Genomic DNA, 21,610 nt, shown 5'->3' on the forward strand with positions numbered 1-21,610 from the left:
ACAAAGTACAAAAAATAATAAAATACAAATAATTAGAATCCAATAGAATACTAAAGATTCTTTGATTAGAATGGAAGGTAATGGTGAAAGGGAATTTGAAAATTAAAAAAATCATGTATATATACTTAGATGTACACATATACTTTTACAAAATAATGAAAAGTATTTTACAAAATAATGAAAAGTATTACAAAAAAGATTGTCAAAATATGAGGTGAGTTTGGTTTATCTTTTTGTGTTCTCATTTCTTCCTCTCCCATTGCCTTTTACTCTCTTTTTAAATTTACTAAATAATCGGCTTTTTATGTTTTGGAATTTTTTCATTTCATCCCAACTCATATCAGGAATAATTATATGAAATGTTTGAAAAAAATTTCAGATTCTGCCTATACAGAACGATTCATGGGCCTTCCAAATGTAACCGATAATTATAAAGGTTATGAAGAAGCTGATGTCAGCAAGAAAGCATTCCAGTTGAGGGATAAAATGTTTTATGTCATTCATGGTACAGCAGATGATAACGTTCACTTGCAACAAACCATGGCTCTGGTAAGGAGTTTGTCAGAGACAGGAGCTTTATTCAGGCAGCAGGTAAATTTCTAACACTCTCATAGAGAATATATATATATATATATATATATATATATATATATATATATATATATATATATATATATTATTTTTCGAACTTTTATATATAGACGATACTCATATTTGATGAATAATAGGTGGGAAGATATTTCGTAGTATTTCTGAAATTTATTTATTGTTAAAATATACCTTTTCATCGATTAGATTCAAGTGATCCAGAATTTGTGTAACCGGATTTCACATGATAGTTCGTACTGAAACCTCTGGCGTGAAATGAATCTATTGAAAACACTTTCCCAACACCAGAACAAAAATTACGGTCTCTCTATGTGCGTTTCGCTAACCAAGTTAGCGTCCTCAGGAAATTATTATGACTAAAATGTACTACGATGTTAGGTTAGGTTAGTATTATCTGACTACACCGGTTCGTATTACCTAACTACTACCTATTATTGATCCTATGCTAAACTACATGTTTTCAATACCTCTAATTTGTTATGTATTTTATATATGTTCAAACAGAGGGCTGTTCGAAATAGGACCTTTGTCGCTATTCATAGAACTCATTCTGCACTTTCCGATTCCCAAGCTTTCGAAGGCATCTAGAAACCTGTTATCATGTACCGGTATCAACAATTTTAAACATTTTTCATTTATTCTATGGTCGTTCTATATGGCATGTCGAGCAACACCAGATTTCTCTGGTCTATGTAACCGAATATGCGAAACATGTTCTTTGTAGCGAGCTAATATAGTCCAATATGTTTTTCATTACAATCCTCGCAGCTTATTTCGTAAATCCCATACTTGTTGAAGTGTACGTGCAGTTTTGAAAGCCACTCTCATATTCAATTTTTGAATGTTCGGACCAACCCATGGGTGTATCTGGTATCTGTAGAGTATGGAGGGTGAGTGTAGACTTACAGCACTTAGGTCACATGTACCCATTGTACATCCTCCCGAGGAGTTGTCCTCCTAGGTCATCGTCCATCCTGTCCTTCTCAGGAAGGTGAACAGGTCACTAGGAGGCCTCCGCGAAGGTTTTCGGAAAGTGCAGCTATATTACTGTCGTTGCGCGGCTTCTCCAACCTTCTTGGGGTTTCCTCCGTGGAGGTGCACAAGTGAGGGAGCTTTCCTGCAAGGGCAGCCGGTTTCTTGCCTTTATTCGAAGCGCTCTTGGCGCCCGCCACAGGAAGTGCCCTTGCTGTTGGAGGTGAACTGCTATGTCCAGCCTTCTGTTCATCCCCAGCCACCGCCTTAGATTGAGGTGAGCACTTCTGTTCAGCCTCGGGATTAATTTTTGTTTTTGTTTTTTCTGTTTTTGTGTGGTTCCATTCATGTGTGTTTCCATGAGTAGCAAAGAAAGAGTTGGTCACCTCTGGCAGAGGCCCGCATTACCAGAGGTAGGCTGATTACAATGAGGTTTCGCCCAGTTCCCCAAGGGGATCGTTCGTGACCGCATATCACCCTGCGGCCATTCAGCTAGAAAGGTGAAACCTCGTTAGTCTTCAGCACGCACAAGTTTTGACTTCTGAGGGTTGTCGTTCGTAGGGGTGCGACAGCTGGTTAACGAAAAACGAAAAATCATGTTAGAAAGCATGTTAAATGAAGGGTCTACAAACTGAAATGTGGATATGACACAAAAGTTTATATAGGAAGACCTTCAAGAAATTTCTAACAAGAATCTTCGAACATCAAAGAAGTTTTGAGGTAAAGAAAAGACAACCTATGATTCTCACCTTTTAGAAGATAACCACGAATTCAATATGGACTACGACACATTACATACAGAAAATGAAGAACAAAAATTAAATCTGCTGGAATCACCAGATATTAACGAAAGCAAATATTAAAAATAAATGCCAAGCGACGAACAAGAAGTTATTCATTCACCCGTTATTGAACTTGTTTTTATAGAGTGTAAATTATTGACTTATTGATAATTTATCTGATTTCCTAAAAGTAATATCAAATTGTAATTGTTTGTTCGAAATCAACCTGTTTTGATAGAAATAGTCATTCAAGTTGTAAATTACTTACTTGAAATATCATTTGGTATATCATCAGAAAGATATGAATCTGAATCGCCAGAATGAGTTTTGTGAATGGTTGCTGATAAAAAGTCAGGAAGATCCACAATTTATAAAATAATAACCAAATGGATTATTCAACGTCTTAATATACTTGTGATGCACTGTTTGAAACTTCTAGTTAGTATGATAATGAATATTACTGGAGCTTTTTCTCAACACCAAAGCGTTATTAAAACACCTCCACACGTGCTTCGATCACCAAGTGATCATCTTCAAGAGGAAGATCAAACTGATGATTCTTGCAAATTTTTCCTTATTTATGCTATAGATACCTCTTCTAGGTACCTGCGTCTTAAGTGTCTTAAATGAATTTCACAATATTGTCTTATCGACAATTCTTAAATTAATTTACAATGTGTCCTAAAGCACTAGTCAGGTAAATCTGATAATTAAACTATTATGTTAACAAGCTATATGGTATACTATCAGGTATTGGTCCACCACCGTTATTCATAATAGAATTATGGTAACTTATTTCTACACTCTCATAGGCATCTAGATACATGTTGTTAACTTGTCTGACTTATCTCAATGAACTGAAGTCTATGTTGCAAAAATTATGGGCGACTGCTGATTTTTCAGATCTTTCATATTTCAAGTTTGCTATGTCTTCCTCGTATCTTATTGTATTTAATTTTGTAAATTTCAGTCTATTCTGAATTCTCGACTTTGTCTTTTCGACTTCCTAAAAAGCTCTGTAGTGTACGACTTGTTCTAAAAATCACCTTCAGACCAAGTTCCTAGAAAATCTTTCCAAAGTTCTTCATGTATTGGTGGTATGGAACTGACATATATTTATCTTGGTTTTTGTCGATTTTGAAAGTCAAGATTTCCTTTATTCTCAACCCAAACTTTCTCCTCCTTATTATATTATCTACAATACCCCTCGAGAAACCATTAGTGGCTGCTATTTCCTGTATTATACGTTTTCTTTTGTGAACCTCTCATATGTGAGTGGAAAAGTCAGAAGATGATACACTAATACATCGTCTTTTGAGATTCGATTTCAATTACGATATTCGGAAATTCATTGCGTGTTGTAGTTTATTCGAAATTCCGATTTGATATTTGATAAAGATACTGGACTAGTCCATTATGTGTAGATAACCTCTCATTTGTACGACAATTCAAGGTCGGTAGATGTGGTGACGTATTCATTATGAAAGAGGGGGAAAGGTGGATTCTTAGACAAGTTCAGGTTTTTTGTGTCAAAATTCATAGCAGTTCGAGAGGGAATATCAATACATCAACTCAGATATTCATTTTGTGTGGGTTTTTTTTATCAAAACTCCCATTCAAAATAATTTCATTATTATAGATATCGGATCAGTTCATCATTTTGTAGTTAATGTGAATCTCAATTGTATGACACATTCAATGTTGTTTGGGTGTGCAATTAGGTGAGTCCATTATAAAAGAAAGTGATATGAAATTACAAAGTAACCATACTTTCAAATATGAAAAATCGTCATGAAATGATTCAAATCCATTCAAGCAAATACATGAATTGTGAGATGTTTCAAACTCAGCTTCAATATTCTGAAACGAAAACACTCTGTATTGATTGGACGGTATCCGGTCGGTTAGACGTGGGTGCTTTGTTCACTCACTCAAATCGACCGCTGTGTTCATCGTTGGTTCTAGCCCCAGGCTGAATGATCAATTTTCACTTTCTATCGTCCAACCCGTGTTAGGAATCACACTTTAAAAGGTGAGACCTCGTTAGTCCTTAGCTCGCATAATTTTCGACTTTTGAGAGTTGTCGTTCGTAGGAGTGCGGTTAACGGAAAAACATATTCATATTATTTCAAATTCATAGACAATAGAAAAAATGCTCGATGCGGATGCGTATTGAGTATTTTATCTCAGTATGGTGACCAGGGCAAAGTTACAACCTCAGCATATGAATCTTTATAAATATTGGGGGAGGACAAGATCATCAACGGGTATTGAGAAATTCATTTGGTATTCATTGATCACCCTTCGGAAACGTTTCCAGAGATTTTGGAATACAAAGCAAATATTTTTCGTCGTGACTATTCATTTGAAACGAAATATTATTACCCCAAAATATATCGACATAATAACACGTTTGCCGTTGATTTATCAATGTATCACTACGTGTCATTACATTTGGAAATTAAGTTACAGTTTGGAGAAATAATAGCCCACATATGTTGAAAATTTTGTCATGGTGTGGTGGAAATCGTAATGAAAATTCCACGAAAAACAAGCGCATATATACAGAATGACTCAATGTTTGAGATACGTCGTTTGGAATCCCTCATAACCCCTCAAAATACTTCCAAAATTTCTTCATGAAATAAAAAAGCCCTCATAGTCCTCAAAACCCTCAAAATCCTTTCGAAATTACGCAGAAATTCTGTTGACATATAGTTGAAACGAAAGTTATCAAAGTTATCAAAGTGGATTTATTTATTTCTATTTGAGTTTGTAATTTAACGATTAATCAGAAGTTGTCCATCATTAATAATATGTTTAAATCTGCAGACAAAACGACTGCGATATTCAAAACATAACTTACGACATCAACTATCACACTTTTCCACGTTCTGTCGATCATAGAATTATGTTGAAACAGTGCATTAGTCAAACGACACCACAAGAGAATTATATAATAAATTATTCAATGAATACATAACGAATGAGAAATATGCTCATGCACAAAATGTTAGGGAGTTATTCAAAATCACATTATGATATTAATTGTGATATTCAAGTGATATTTAAATTTTCTATAATACTTTAATGACCAGGGTAATGTATCATTTAAGTCAGCCAGCAAAAAACGTATGTCATCAAATTGGCTCAATACAATTTTATTTTGTTCAACTGAATATGAATTATAACATTTTGACTTAATTATTCTTTGAGTTATCGACTTTTGAGTTCCTTGGAATAAATAAATCAAAGAAAAATACAGACATATAGAATGTGATGAAAATATATTATACAGCGAGACAGTCAAATACAGGTTACTAAATGCGATATAAAGTTGAAAATAATTGGAAAATAATGTTATACACAATGGAAAATGAACGAGAACTGTTGAGAAATATACGAAAAATACAGGGTGATGCGAATATATTAAGCAGCGAGACAGGGGAAATGAAGGTTACTCAATGTGGATAGAAAATGATTGAAAAAATACAAGACAGTAACGAATTTATACGGGTAGGCAAAAAGCTCCACACAGTGGTTAAGATTCATATTATTGGTTATTTCATTATTGGTCAGAAAGTACCAACAGCTGAACCAAGTGAAACCCCAGCTACTTCCTTCTAATCTCCAGCGACAGATATGGTCTCTCTTTCCTATAAGGAAATGTAATCCCCTCGCAACTATGTCATAACAGTCTTTGAGTATGAAGTATGAATATTTGGAATATAACGAAAAAACAGCCATTTCAGACGTATCCGAATTTCCAAGCGATATTTCGTCCATTTCAAGAATTGTTGCATGAAGAATTGTTGAATCACAAAGTCACACACAAATAAATAACTCTTTGATAACTTCCATTTCAACTACGTCAGAATCATTTCTGCGTAATTTTGAGGGGATTTTGAGGGCTCATGTGAGGGTTTTGAGGGCTCATGTGAGGGTTTTGAGGACTTTCAGGGGTTTTTTATTCAATGGGGAAATTTTTGGGGATTTTAAGGGGTTATGAGGGGTTCCAAACGACGTATTTCAAACACTGAGTCACTCTGTATATATGCGCTTATATTTCGTGTAATATTCAATACGATTTTCACCACACCTTAACAAAATTTCCAACATGTGTGGGCTATTATTTCTCCAAACTGTAACTCAGTTTCCCAATGTAATGATACGAAGTTATAAACTGATAAATCACCCGAAAAGGTGTTATGATATCGATATATTTTGATGTGATAATATTTTATAACAAAAAATAGCCACGAAAAAAATTATAAACTTTGTATTCCGAAAGCCCTGGAACCGTTTTTAAAGAGTTATCAATGAATACCGAATGAATATCTCAATACCCGTTGATGATCTTGACATCCCTCAATATTTATAAAGATTCATATGCTGAGGTTGTAACTTTGCCCCGTTCACCGAACTAAAATAAAATATTCAATACGCATCTGCATTGGGCATATTTTGTGATGTCTATGAATTTGGAAATAATAAAAGATGGAATTGTGAATACTGAGGATTTTCGTTTCAGAATATTGGAGTTGAGTTTGGAACATGTTTCAATTAATGTACTCGCTCAAATGGATTTGAATTATTTCATGAAAATTTCCATATCTGACAGTATCGTTACAATATGTTTATATCACTCCTTTTCATGGTGAACTCGCCTGACTGCACACCTGAACAACCTTGAATATCTCATACAATTAAAACTCAGATTATCTACAAAATAATGGACTGGTTCGATTACTATAAAAATTAGGTTATTTTGAATAGAAGTTTTGAAAAACAAAACCACATAAAATGAATGTCTCAGGTAATGTATTGGTATTTCCTCCTAAGCTGCTATGAATTTCGATACAAAATTACCTGAAATTGTCTAAGAATCCACCTTACCCCTCTTCCATCATGAACTCCTCACCACACCTTACGACCTTGACTCGTACAAATGAAAGTTTATCCACACATAATGTCTTCATGTCAAAGAATGCTATATTAAATAGGTATTTACAAAATACTACAACAAGAAATGATTTTCTGAATAGCGTAATTGAAATTAAATGTTTGATATCAATCATCTATGATAATTTCCTGAATGAATTCGAGATATAAAATACAGTATTCATCGAAAGTCATTTTTTGTGGAGGAAAATCAATATTTCATCTACCTATTTTGGGTAGCCAAGTGATGAACAGGCGAATGTGGGCATTCAATAAGAAATGCTGTGATCCGCTACCCGTCAACAGGGATGAGTCTTTGATTGATTTGGCTAGATAGAGTAAAGCAAGAAGAGACATGAAAATATCGTTGACAAATAATATGTTAGTCACGTGCTCCCACGGCCTCTTGAGTACGCTATGAAGCCTTTCCATTTTTCCAGTGTATCATATATCATTTCTCCTTTTGTATCCGTCTCTAAATTTCTGGCAAATAGTAGTTCTTGATATATTTTCTAATTTTTAAACCAATGCTTCATTGGTTGGTGAAGTGAAATTATCTAACTGAATTGAAAATTTAGAAGTCTTCAGATGGTTGCACAATAATTCTTTAATGTTTTCATCCATTTCATATATTCGTCTTTGCACGGAACTATTGCTCAAAGAAATTTTTCGTATATCTGCACAGTAGTTACTACTTAATTCATTGCCGGTAAAAGTAATTCCTCTCCAATAGTGTGCAAGGAGTCCGTCGTCTTGCTTAGAAGCCGCTGAAAAAAGTTTTGACACAGTTGGCTGGGCTGAGTGTTTCTTTTTCAGTTCTTGAAAATAAGTCACACTTTTGTCTTTTTTATCTGAACGCATTTCACTCAAATGATCTTGTAGCCTTGAGGGTTTCATCGTTTCATACGAAAATGCACATAGAAGAAGGCACATACGCGCAGATGGATTTGTGGAATTTTCAATAAATCCATATTTTATATATTCCGCGCTATACTGCCGTTTCTTCTTTTTTGCTTCCGACATAACTTTGTCTTCAAAAATGCCGAAGTAAAGAATCAAGTATTAAAAACTTGCTAATGACACCACTCACAGTATTCACCCACAGTATTCACCACCGCACGTACAGTACTTCACCTAGCTAGTTGCTAACCAAATTCACTTGTCGAATGGCATTACTGGCTGGATCGCGCCCGCGCTTATATATGAGGCAGCGGGCAGGCCTAGCACTTTCAAGAATGGATACTAGAAACTTCTCGCTGCGCATTGACGCTTACCGCCATCTATTGTACAGTTTGACAACTATCGGACAGGAAATAGTTACTGTCTAGAGTCCTAGATGGCGTTACACGAGAAAACGCGCGTTCAGCGTAAAGCAGCGGTAAAGTTTGTGTTAAAAGCTAATGAGCACCTAATTAACACTTTATTCTCATGCCCTTCATCATTGAGGAACGCATTCTCATGCCCTTCATTATTGGGGAACGTCATGTTGGAACTCAGTTCATCAGTCATAGTGCTAAATATCTAGTTAGCACCTAATTAGCATTTATTGTTATTTTCAGATTATTTCTTAAGAACGTAGGTGTACTATGAATATCTAGTGATCACCTAATTAGCATTTTATTCTATTGCCTTCATTTATTGAGGAACGTACTATAAGAACTCAGTACATCAGTCATGGTGGTTATCGGGTCCATAAGCCCCATAGGAATTATGGAATCTAGATTTGCTATAAATATCTAATGAGTACTCAATTAGTATTTCATTCTCTTGCCCTTATTCATTGAGGAACGTATTATAAGAACTCAGTCCATCAGTCATAGTGGTTTTCAGATCAATAAGTAATAAGCCCATAGGCATTATGGAATTTAGGTGTACTATGAATATCTAGTGATCACATAATTAGTATTTTATTCTCTCGCCCTCATTTATTGAGGAACGTACTATAAGAACTCAGTACATCAGTCATGGTGGTTATTGGGTCCATAAGCCCCATAGGCATTATGGAATCTAGGTTTACTATAAATATCTAATGAGCACCTATTCAGCACTTTATTCTCTTGCCGTTTTTGAATCAAACATCGAAATTATTCACACGTTGGAAAACAAAATGGAAATTTAAAGCTTCAGCGAAGCAAATCAAATGATATTTGTAATTGAAGTATTCATTGTGGAAAAAAAATTACAACTATCATCATATATAGGTAAGCCTTTTCCGTTTCCCCAAAGAAAGTATTTCCAAACAATTATCCCACACTCTATCCCAAACTCACATATTATTCGATAATGAGTGTCAATAAATCTCATCAGAAGAATATTTATTCTACGAGATGACACTCTCGAAGGTGGAAGAAGAAGATGCCCTCTGTAATATTGTGTTGATATTGAAATATACAGAGACCATTACAAAATGCCAATTCCTCCCAACTGAAATTAAGAAACGAATAATTCAATAACTTGAACGTAATTGGTGGATTATAATCTGTCTTATTAGTCAGTGGGCTATGCTTGAAGACTGACAGTAAACAAATCTAAAGCAAATGAACTTTAAACGTCCAAGCCAGTCTCCATATACCTACACACTAGGTTTGATGGACTGACGCCTATCAGAAAACAACTACTCCCCTGGATAATACCACGTAGGGCGTTGGATTATATCCGACAGGCGTCAGTGCAGGACTCTTCACAGATAATATCCTGCATATGCAATTGACAATACAACTGAAAGAGTCGACCCTCAATTTTGGAACGGGCACACTTGCAGACCGGTTTCGGGCTCATTAGCCACTCGTCAGTGCAAGATAGTGACCATCATTGACCTAAAGTCAATGATATTCCAAAATTAAAAATCGGAATTCTTTCAGAGTATTTCATTCCTCTTCCTACTGTGTAGGTAGGTATATTTGAGACTGGCTTGAACTTTCAAAGTTCATTTGCTTCAGATTTGATTATAATATGTCTTGAACATGAAACATGTAAACAAAAAATGCAACACCAATGAAGACGTCATCTCAATCCAAGGAACTATACTAGAGCGTGAACCTCAGTGCACAGAGTGCACAGATGTTTTAATCCAGAGTAATCAGAACGCTCGTTAGAAGGTCAGAATATTGTGCTATCGAAAACATATTTTACTCATTTTTGAAAAATTCAATTTGAAGCTTCAAAGTTGGACGCTTTCAATCTTAATGGAGCTAATATTATTAAAGCCAGGACTATTATGGTAATTTTTATAGCTGTTATATATTTTAAATATCGAGTGTACTGAAAGAAGAATCCAGAACCAGGCAGCCACTTCAGGATGTTGCCTAAATGATATCTTTAAGTGATCTAGTAGTCTTGTTGTTACCGCCAGGATTTTACTTCAAGGACGAAGGAGTTATAGGACGAATACAATAAGATACACACTTGAAAAATTTTGATTGGGAAGAGCTTTTTCAGCACTTAACACTTTCATCTTGAATCGTTAGAGTGAACATGTAAATTCAATTTGTGCGAAATAACGTAGTTTTTGAAAAGTTCTTCTTCGAAAACAAACTTATTCCTCGCGTTTTTCCTATGTAAACAAATGATTCAATGAAAAAGTGAAGCGGTGTGGTGCCACCCGATGCACGTACTACTTTGGAATCGATGTCGTACAAGAATGAATTATCTTCTACCCTGATTCTAAGGTAGGGGGTTTATGTTGCGTTTACTGCCCATGCACCAACTGGTTTATACAACATAACAAAATATATTACGCTTTTTGATATAAAGAACTAATTTTTCAAGTCGAACAAGAATAATCACCTTTGGAAAGAGGTGTTGTTTCCACTTTTCCAAGATTTTCACAAGCACGACTTACAGCAAAGGGCATATGCCCTCTAGACTAGCATGGACTTGCGATCTGTTATTCAGTCAACTACTATCGATGACAAGATGTGAACACTGCTACCTCAAAATGTAATGGCTAATTCTTTGAAACTTATTGTCGTTCATTTGAAATAATATTGACTAATGAGGAACTTTTGAAATATTCTTGAAAATATGTTGAACTGATCATTATCATAACTGAATTTTAATAGTACTGGAGTTTTTTCACAACACCAAATCGTTATTTTTGACACCTCGACACGTGTTTCGATCACCAAGTGATAATTTTCAAAGAGGAAGATTAAAAATCTTCCTCACTTGGTGATCGAAACACGTGTCGAGGTTTAAAAATAACGATTTGATGTTGGGAAAAAACTCCAGTAATATTCATTACTACACCAAAGGTTCCAAACAGTGCATCATAAATAACTTCGTAATCCTCGTGAATTCTATGACAATTGAAATTGAAAAACATTCTCAAATTCGGGTTTGCAACACTTCCGCATCTTCTGGGTTATACAAATAACACCTTCATCTCCACCTTTGCATCTCCTAGGCAAATCAAGGGCCTCTGTTCTGTGTACACAGTTGACACACATAACCTTCGGATTACTCCAAATATATTACATGGAAATTTCATTTCGCTCCCGGTGATCAGATCATCGATGGAAGTATCCGTTGGAATCAGATAGCCCATAGGCGATTCGGTGATATAGACAAAACAGATCCACCATCTTTTCGTAGAAAAAATGGTTCGTAAAAAATGCCGCGACTGTTCCTGCTCGTTGATTTTGTATAGATACAACTTCAAATCACTTTGTGAAGTAATTTTTGGAAACATTCCTCTGATATAAATTAATTACTTTTTTATTGAGCATATTGAAAAAAGTGTTATCAAGACCGTTGCTGTAAACAATGGGCATCCTTTAAATATATTTATTTAACTGATTCATTAGAAAACGTAAATTATGCTTGTGAGGATGTGTGAATGCGAGTGTGTTCAAAATGTTTTTCTTTACAGAAGACAATCATCAGTAGTATAAATTCATGTGAGCTAGGGGTTAAGGAACTATCATTCTTCGATGTGCGATTTTTATGAAATATGAGTGTTCGTAAATATTCATTTTAAAAAAATTACAGGTCGAAATGTATTGTCATTTTATGTGAATCAATGATTCATTGACAACTAGTATTCATGAACTGAGCACACACGGAACACAAACCTAATGACCTGTTATAATTAACGATTTCCAATACTTAAACAAAAATAATATATTTTTTTTTGGTTTCAGATTTATCCAGATGAAAATCATAGCCTCGGAGGAGTGAAAAAACATTTATATGAAAGTATGGGTAGCTTTCTGGATGACTGTTTTCGTAAGCAAGTACCTCCGGAGTACAAAGCAGGACTGAGGAATTACTTGGACTAGATTCTACAAACTTCTATAGTTACGAATACTCAGAACTGTTTTCCATTAAAATGTTTCAATCTATTTGAAAAATGAACAACAATTTTTACTCAAACAGTGCTTTGAAACATCCAAATAGCATGGATGTAGTGATGAAAGTGCCAAATTTTAAATGTACGATTGATATAAACGAAATAATCGTCTTGTAATGTCGAAAATTATCGAAAATCGGTATCGGAATAAGTGTCGATATGTACTCAGGAAATCAATTCCACAATACACAGAAGATGAAATTGTTTCAATCAATATTGTACTCACGCGATAAGTACAATAACTGATACATGCAAATTCAATCACGCTTCCTCTAACTATATTTTATCAATATTTCATAAAGGCACTGTTTATATGCGTTACAAATTCATCAAATTTTATTTCATAATGTATTTAATGAAATATATTAGTAAGAAATGACATTTGACACCACATAAAAAGAATTACCAACATGTTTGCCACTCAATTTAGGAAATAATGAATACAGTTTAAAAAACTAAAAAACACGCTTTTAAAAAACATCGAACTAAAAAGTTAAAAACATTTTTTGTAATAAGCTTAAAGTAATAACGAACGGAAAGTACTAGTATTATTGTGAAAAAAGCGACGGGCGCTTGATATACAAAAAATATGGCACAAAGCGCCCACGCATTTTTCACAATAATACTAGTATTTTCGTTCGTTTTTTTAAGCTTATTAAAAAAATATTTTCAACTTTTTATTTCGATGTTCTTTAAAAGCTTGTTTTCTAGTTTTTTAAACTCAATTTATTTTTCATTTTTCAGTTTCGTATGCTATAAAAGCGTGGTTTTTAGTCTTTCTAAACTATATTAATTTTATCTCAACTTTGGGATCCATCAGACATATATTGTTTGAAAAAATGACCATTGATATTTTCCGATTACGGAGGGGGAGCCTGACAATCAGCTACCAAGCCGAAGGCAGCAGGCGCGCAAAGAAGGGTTGCAAATATGGCAGTGGGCGCGCGTGTTGATAAAAAAATACTTTTTTCAAATACATGTAAAGTGTGTTCGAATTATATCACGGAGGTTAGGTCAGGTCGATAATTCTATCAAATACAGATCCCGAGCTTGAGAGTTACAAACAAACAAACATACATCAATACATACAAGTGAAGCTAATAAAAGCGTGTTAATAAAAAGCGCCAATGAGAAAAGGATATTCTGTTTTCATGGTGAAAAGTCAACAAATATCATAAATTCCACATCATTTTTCCTTAAAAGTTCATTTCTAGGGATACAAAAGGAAAAGACAGGGTATTTTGTCTTCTTCACACGATCGAACAACTGATCAAAATAAGAATAGGGAAAAGTGTTTTTTGTACAATTCAATGTTAATATAAAATTATTTGTTTCGAAAGGATTTTGCTTTATATGAAAATAGTTGTTTCAAGAGGGCTTTTTCCAGTTTGTGTCTGAGTATTTCTTTTTTTGCATGATCTACACATCTTAGTATTGAGTTAATTTCTTCAAATTGATTGTTTTCTTCCTTGGAAAATAGAAAACCAAAAATTTCTTCCCCAAAGTATTACATTATAGTAATATAAAACGGATAAAATGACACGCGTCTTTTATCTCTAATATGTAATATAGGGAGAGATAGGTAAAAAGCCATATATTCCTGCATTTCGGTGAACAGTAGCAGTACATCGACAAGTAGGACTGGTGAAATTGATTGCTTTCTTCCTTGGAAAAGTAGAAAACCAAAACTTTCCTTTCCCAAACTATTATATTATAGTAATATGAAACGAAAGAAAATAACACGCGTCTTGTATCTCTAATATGTAATATACGGAGAGGTGGGTAAAAAGTCATATATTCCTGCTTTTCGGTGAACAGTACCAGCACTACATCGACCCAACCGTCGATGTAGACTGGTGAAATATCGATGTAGACTGGTGAAATATCGATGAATATCCATTACTCATTATTACTTTTTTTTGATTCAGGAAACTATACGTCCCTAGAAAAACTCGACTCAATTTTTATGCCTTAGTCATCATTCTGTTTAAATCTTTGATACTCTGAGCCCAGTGAAAAAGTAGGTACATGAACTTAGCCAGAGTTTTCATTTAACTCATGGGTGGAAGTGAATGATAGATCATCTTTCGTTTGTCGGTGGATGAACAACCCGTGGATCAGTGACGTATCCAGCTTAATCTTCAGAGGTTGGTCATAGGAAAAAAATCAGGAAATACTTCTGATGTTTGGAGTTCTGCTATTTTTGAACGTTGATAGAAATTCCTAGACATTCAAAATGCAATATCATCTGAAATGCAAATATATACAGAGACACTTCATTATCTCTTTGAAAATAATGATTTATTGTACTAAAGAGTTGAAAAATATAGTTTGGAGATATATTCACGTCACATGCATATTCTATATCAACAAAATTTTCTGAATGAAAGTCTCTATCACATTTATTTTCATCATAGAGTCATTGCAAGAAAGACTAATGAGTCGGCTGGAAGCCATGGCCCTCCTTTCATCCTCGAGTGCAGTAGATGGAACCGTTCTACACTATGGGGAATAAGAACAGCTCATCAGACATCTGACTTCTGCTCGATCCAAAAGATTGAAGTTATTGACAAAGAAACTCCTTATGAATTATCAGGACGGTATCTTTGAAATTTCGGTCTATCACAGGAATTCCCTTCATTGAAAGACGGCACATAAACCAAACATTCACTTTCATTCAGTGAGTTCATCCCATGTGGTTTTGCCTTCATTCATTTCTCATAAATTTCCATTTTCACCTGCATAACGCTACCTTGCGAATGTTCTCCTAATTCCTGGTACTGTTGTGATAACTTATAGTATCCAGACATTGTTGTCACTGCAGCCTCTCTACTAAATCCATAGCGATAAGTTTTATAGATGAAAATATCCCCCTTCGAGAGGAGTACCGAATTTGTTCGATCCCAATTTGGAGCCTAATTAACATGGCATAGTTCTTCGTCATAGTTTTCACCGGAAGAAACAAATATTCATTATATCTGCGAAATATCGTTGAACAAAAATGAAAATCAATTATTTTGTTAACTTAGTTGTTGTGATACTTCCAAATCTTACAAAAATATTTTAGTCACGAATTTCATTTTTGGCTCACTCACTCCACGGTTTGGGAATCGATAATCAGTTGCGGATATAAGCAAATCCTTTTAATTTATTTGTGCCTCGAAGAGAAACCCTATTTTTCATGTATCTCGCTCTATTCTCTTTTCTATAACTGATGCATATATGTGAGTGTATTCAGGTGGTATGAAATTATTTAAGTACTAGTCGGTTATGAATATTTATGACATATCTAGTTGAACTCATTCGCTATCTGAGGTCAAATAGTACTGGCAGTGTCTATATTTTGGACGTCTCTCGAAGATTTATAAGGTATAGGTCATCTGGTAAAAACAGGTTGGTAATATGAGCAGTTTATAGAAAAAACTTAATTTGAAACTGGTATAATGAAAATAATTCACTAAATGACAGTTACTTCTTATAATCTGATACCTATCTTCATTGCCATTTTATTGCCAATTTCAACCATTGAATGAAAACACATTAATGCGTTCATAGTTGTTTACTTGAAAAAAGGTTCACTCCATAGTTGAATAATCCAAAATAACACAGAGTATTTTCTAAATAGAATATCAATTGAGTGATCGATTATTGCATTAGAATTGCGTCATAGTATATTTATTCGTTTCAATAATTATTATCCTATGGCTACTTTTTGTTGTTCGGTTTGATTGAGAAAAAGGCAACATGCATGGTTCAATTCTTTTCTTGAAGGCGTCAAATATTTTATTGAAAATATAAAATGAACTGACATATCTAATTCCGAAATGTTCTGATTTGAGTTGATATGCCTATCAAAGAAAACGGTAATAAATGAAATGAAATGTAAATATTAGACATAACATTGAAATGACCAACCTACGTAAATCTAGGCAGGTATCTTCTATCATCTGAATTGGTAGTGGAAATAACTTCGTATTCTACAAAACAACAATAGTTTAGTGAGAGATAATCATTACGATTGATTAGTACATTATGAAAATTAGTAGAAAAGTATATATTATACAGCATATGTAGAGGCATGTCTAAACGGACAAATATTTCCGATTATTTTAAGTTATTCTTCTTCTGCTTAACAAAGCCTGCAATTTTTGTATCAAGAAATTCCTCGAAGCGTTAACCTATTTAATCAGTTCTTAACAGATCATAATGGGTTTTTCAACATATTTGTGAATTTATCGAGGATTCACTTATGAACATATTCCTTATTCAAATAATGTCAATTGCAATTCATACCTAGAATGCTCAATCGAAGTGTTTTTGTCTGCTTGTTTTGAAATTGTATGAAAACAAAATACAAATTTAGTGATTTGATTGCTGACATTGGTTTCATGATTGACCGCAAAAATTCAGTTTCGTTATAATATTCATATGTTTCGTCTTTAAAAAACAAACTCCAAAGTGGAAAGCCTTCCACAGGAAGAGAAATGCGAGTATTCACACAACATAAATTTCTCTTAAAAATAAACAAATTTCAATTAGGAAATATGGAATTTTAAAGATATATTCCATAGTTTTCATCAATGAAGTGAAGTTCGAATTCACCTTAAATTTCTTCAGGCTTCTGCTAGATATACCAGAGCCTAAAAGCGTTGCGATGATGAACAATGCCAGCAGAGCTGTTTCAAGTCCCATTATAAACGTCATACATTCTACTCTTTAAAAAAACACAAATCATGTTCACCAAAAATGAACAAGAACCGTTGCTTTCACTGTTCGTTTGCTAGGTTTGTACATCGGAAGCGTAACAGTGTATCTGGCTCTGTCGATTAGTAAAAGAATTGAAGAAATTTCGGGAAGCATCAGTAGATTAACAATACAAATAATTTTTGTTTTCAATTTCTATATCCCTGAAGAACTCACCCAACGACATTTTGAATATATTTACTATGAAGTTTTAACGAGTTTGTTTATGGCGAAATATTTCACCAAGTTACATTCATTTTATTTTCGCATACATAAAATTAGTTCAGCAAAATGAGAGATTATCACCATCTCATCAGTTGAACCCTTGATAAATCAGTTTTTATGTCGGTTGGATTTCACTAGATACAAAAAAATTGTCATTTTTCGTTCTTAATTTTTTAGGAAGTAGCTCGGTAAATTATGAGGGTCCAACATCTATTCTATTTTTCGAAAATGCTGTGTTATAGTTGCACACTGTTGAATAAATGATAGCTTAGAATTAAAATGAACTCCTAGAACTCTGTTAAACTCTGTCTTGAAAGCAATAAATTTTATACTGTATCTGTTTTTCGTAATACCTATATATAATGTAAGTACTTGTGTAACTCAATTGTTCGTTAATATTTCCCATCTTCATTCATTATTGATTCTATGTAAGAACTATAAATCACAAGTACGAATCATTCTCCTATTAAAATATTTTCTTGTATATACTGTCCTTGAAATATATATCTAATAGATTTTATCACCCTCTTGTTTACAATTTTTTCTTAATACATACAGCAAATACTTTGTTGAAAAATAAAATTTGAAAGGTAATAATTCGTTTTATTTTCTTCTCAAAATCAATCAAGATAAAGAAGTTTCTCATTTTCATAATATTGCCAAATGTTTGTAGGAGCCTTGATAGTTACCTTAGCTCAATAGTTAACGTTGTTGAAAACAGGGTAGATATGCAGCGAAAAAGCAAAAAAATTTAAAGGAACTCCGTTGCGTAACGAATCTGGATCCCACTTCGCAACATCGTAATAGTGTGATACCGCAACGTTGCAGCTTTCTAGCAGTTGCAGTTGTGGGTTTTCCAGCATCGCATTAAAAAAAATATTGCACGGTCATATCCCATTCACTACAAGAGACTTTCACAAATTTGAACCGTGAAGCGAACATTGATGACTGACTATTTAGTATTGATGTGATTTTCTTTGAATGAATGACGCTTAATTTAATTGAAATTTACAGGAGAATACATTTTGTGAGATCTCAAGCACTCAGATATAAAAAAGTGAAAGAGAATGAGCATAGTATTAGACTGATTGAATGAATTGAAAACTTCAGACAGTTGACGATATTCACTAAGTGTTTGAAATTTTCGATCGAAGAGTGGATAACATCCATTATAATTGAACGATTCCATCTAGCACCACCGTTGGAGTCCACGTTTTTTTTGTTAACTGAATGTTAACCGAATGCAGTTCCTAACGCCGTAGGCTACAGAGTCAATATTTATATTGCTGGAATGAAATAATGAAATTGTTTAGGAACCATTTCACATTCAATGATATAAAGGCACTTCCGCCCTGGTTCGAATGCAGCTCCAGTGGAACACCGAATCGACATATCCATTCCTTTACCAGGACGTCAGCGACGGTAAAGGCTTTCTGTTTGGGCAGGGCATAGGTTTCTGCCCACTTACTGAAGTAGTCCATAGCTACCAGTATGTATTTGTTCCCATGGTCGGGCTCTGGGAACGGGCCGGCGATGTCGATGGCGATTCTCTCAAAAGGACTACCCACATTATACTGGCGCATTGGAGCTTTCGATTGTATCCTAGGTCCGTTACTGGCAGCGTATACAGCACACTTTCTGCACCAGTCCTTGATGTCGGCATGACAATTAACCCAGTAAAACTGTTGCTTCACTTTCTGGAGGGTCTTCGTCACTCCCAGATGTCCTCCATTGACAACATCCTGGATTTCTTTGTGCACCTCCCATTGTCTGCTCCTGGGTACCACTGTCTGGCGCTTTTCTTCTGCACCGTCTTCGGACTCCAACACCCGCTTCAGAACCCCTTTTCCAAGGTAAGGAAGTTCCATTGGGCGCTGGCGAATAACCAGCTACCTCCTGCCACGATGGACTTTGATTACTTTTTTTCCATCCGATAACTAAACCAAGATCTGGATCTTTCTCTTGGTCTTCCTTGATCCTATTGTCCTCCCAGTTGTCGTCTACAGCTGTAGTTCTACAAATAGCTGATTCCTTCTCTTCTGCTCGTCGGCAATGTGAGCAGTCATCGGGACATGGTCTTCGTGATAGGGCATCTGCGTTTTTATGGCTAATCCTAGCCCGATGTTCTATTTCGAATTCAAATTCTTGAAGTCTCTCAATCCAGCTTGCCACTTGGCCCTCGGGATTTTTGAACTGCAGCGGCCATTTGAGAGCTGCATGGTCCGTTCTCAACAGAAATTTTCTTCCATACACGTATTTGTAGAAATGCTCTACACCTTTGACAACGGCCAACAGCTCTCGCCTGGTGACACAATAATTTCGCTCTGGTTTACTGAGCGTTTTGCTGTAGTAGCCAATAACTTTCTCCTGTCTATTTTGGATCTGAGAAAGGACTGCTCCAAGTCCCACGTTGCTGGCGTCCGTATCTAAAATGAACTTTCCGTCCGATAGGGGATAGCTCAAAACAGGAGCGTTGATCAAAGCTTTTTTCAACTTCCTGAATGCGTCTTGCATTCCTCAGACCACTGGAACTGGATCTGCCTTTCTGTGAGTCGGGTCAATGATTTGGCGATGTTGGCAAACACCAGCACATATCGGCGGTAGTAGGTGCATAAACCAAGGAAACTCCGGAGCTGATGTATGTTTTTTGGAAGGGGCCAATCCTTAACTGCTTTGATCTTTTGATCGTCCACTGCCACTCCTTCCCCAGAGACAATATGGCCAATGTAGGACACGTAGGACGCCGTCTTGAAAATTCAGCTCGAACCCACTGGAATTCATTATGTCCATTCCAATGATCGCATCGTCCTCGATGTCCGCCACCAATGCACGATGCGCAATGTTTCAATTTTGTGTTGCCCAACACCAGTTCAATTGGTAGTTCTTCAAGTACAGTGGCTGGCTTTCCTGTTGCAGTGCGTAGCTTCCAGCTTGACGGTTCAATTCTTGCCGGTGTTTTGGCAAAGGTTGGCCCAAGAATGGTTCTCGTCGCACCTGTATCTAGCAGCATCGTGCAAGGCTCGTTGTTGATGAGGCCGTCTACGAAAACACCTTTGTCTTGTCGTTGGAGAACGGTAACATATGCGTTTTTCACGGGGGCTCACTGGGAACAGGCCGACGATTACCCCTTCTCATCGACCCCTTCTAGTTTTCCTGATTTGGTGTCGATTCTTTGAAAGCTGGACATTTGCTACGAACATGTCTAATTTTCTCACAGTTCCAGCATTTTATATTTTTCCTCTCAGCAACACCTCTTCCATTACTTTTCTGATGATGGCCTCAATATCCGCAGATACTTATCCATTTTCCTCGATAGCTCGAACTTTGCTCTGACTCTTGCAGGATTGTTTTGCAGTCTCAAACTCCAGAGCGCTTGCCAGTGTATCCACGAGATGTTTAAGATGAGCTAGTGTCAAGGCCTGCCTCATTTCTTGGTCGCGAAGTCCATCCAATAATGCCTGAACTGCTAACCGCTCCATAACATTTTCGGGTGTAGCAGGATATGCCAGACGACCAATCGAGCTATGTCGGCTTCAAACTCCTGTAGGGATTCCCCTGTTTTCTGGCAGCGGTTCTTCAGCTGTGAATGGTAAACGTGTTCTAGGTGTGCCTGTACATACCGTAGCTCAAGATGCTTAATGAGTTAGTCATAGTTTGCAAAATATTCGTTACTTTTTCACGCAACGCCTGTGTTAATGCTACCGCCTTTTCTCCTGCATTACTTCCATTCGCTCTGGCCGCAGCTTCGAATTGTCGGCGGTAATTTGCCCAAGCAGTTTTTCCGTCGAACTGGGGCGGTTTCATGGGGAGCTTTCCTGGTTCAGAACTGAGTTTAACATCTTCCAGTTCCGGAATTGAGTTTTCAGTAACCGTTTCTGTAGGGTGGGTAGAATTAATGATTTGATTTTGCAAATTGCTAATTGTTTCCTTTATCTCGCTGATTTCTGCCTGAACTCCGCCTTTGATTTTCTCTACTTCTGTGTTCATT

At 35.6% G+C, this 21,610-nt stretch overlaps 1 protein-coding gene across 2 annotated transcripts in view; it reads left to right on the plus strand.

Annotated features, from left to right (window-relative positions):
* The window catches only part of Dpp10 (Dipeptidyl peptidase 10), a 264,426-nt gene extending 246,216 nt beyond the window's left edge, over positions 1-18,210 (plus strand). For both annotated transcript variants that reach the window (XM_074185976.1, XM_074185977.1), the window contains 2 exons: positions 380-591; positions 12,446-18,210. In XM_074185976.1, the coding sequence (XP_074042077.1) occupies positions 380-591; positions 12,446-12,583 (350 nt within the window). In that variant the 3' untranslated portion in view covers positions 12,584-18,210. The remainder of the gene's footprint in view (positions 1-379; positions 592-12,445) is intronic.
* The last annotated feature ends 3,400 nt before the right edge of the window (positions 18,211-21,610 follow it).

The sequence above is a fragment of the Leptinotarsa decemlineata genome, unplaced genomic scaffold (genome assembly GCF_025532065.1).
Source record: "Leptinotarsa decemlineata unplaced genomic scaffold, Ldec_3_MD MMD2_tig00078422_RagTag_RagTag, whole genome shotgun sequence".
In the NCBI taxonomy this organism is placed as follows: domain Eukaryota; kingdom Metazoa; phylum Arthropoda; class Insecta; order Coleoptera; family Chrysomelidae; genus Leptinotarsa; species Leptinotarsa decemlineata.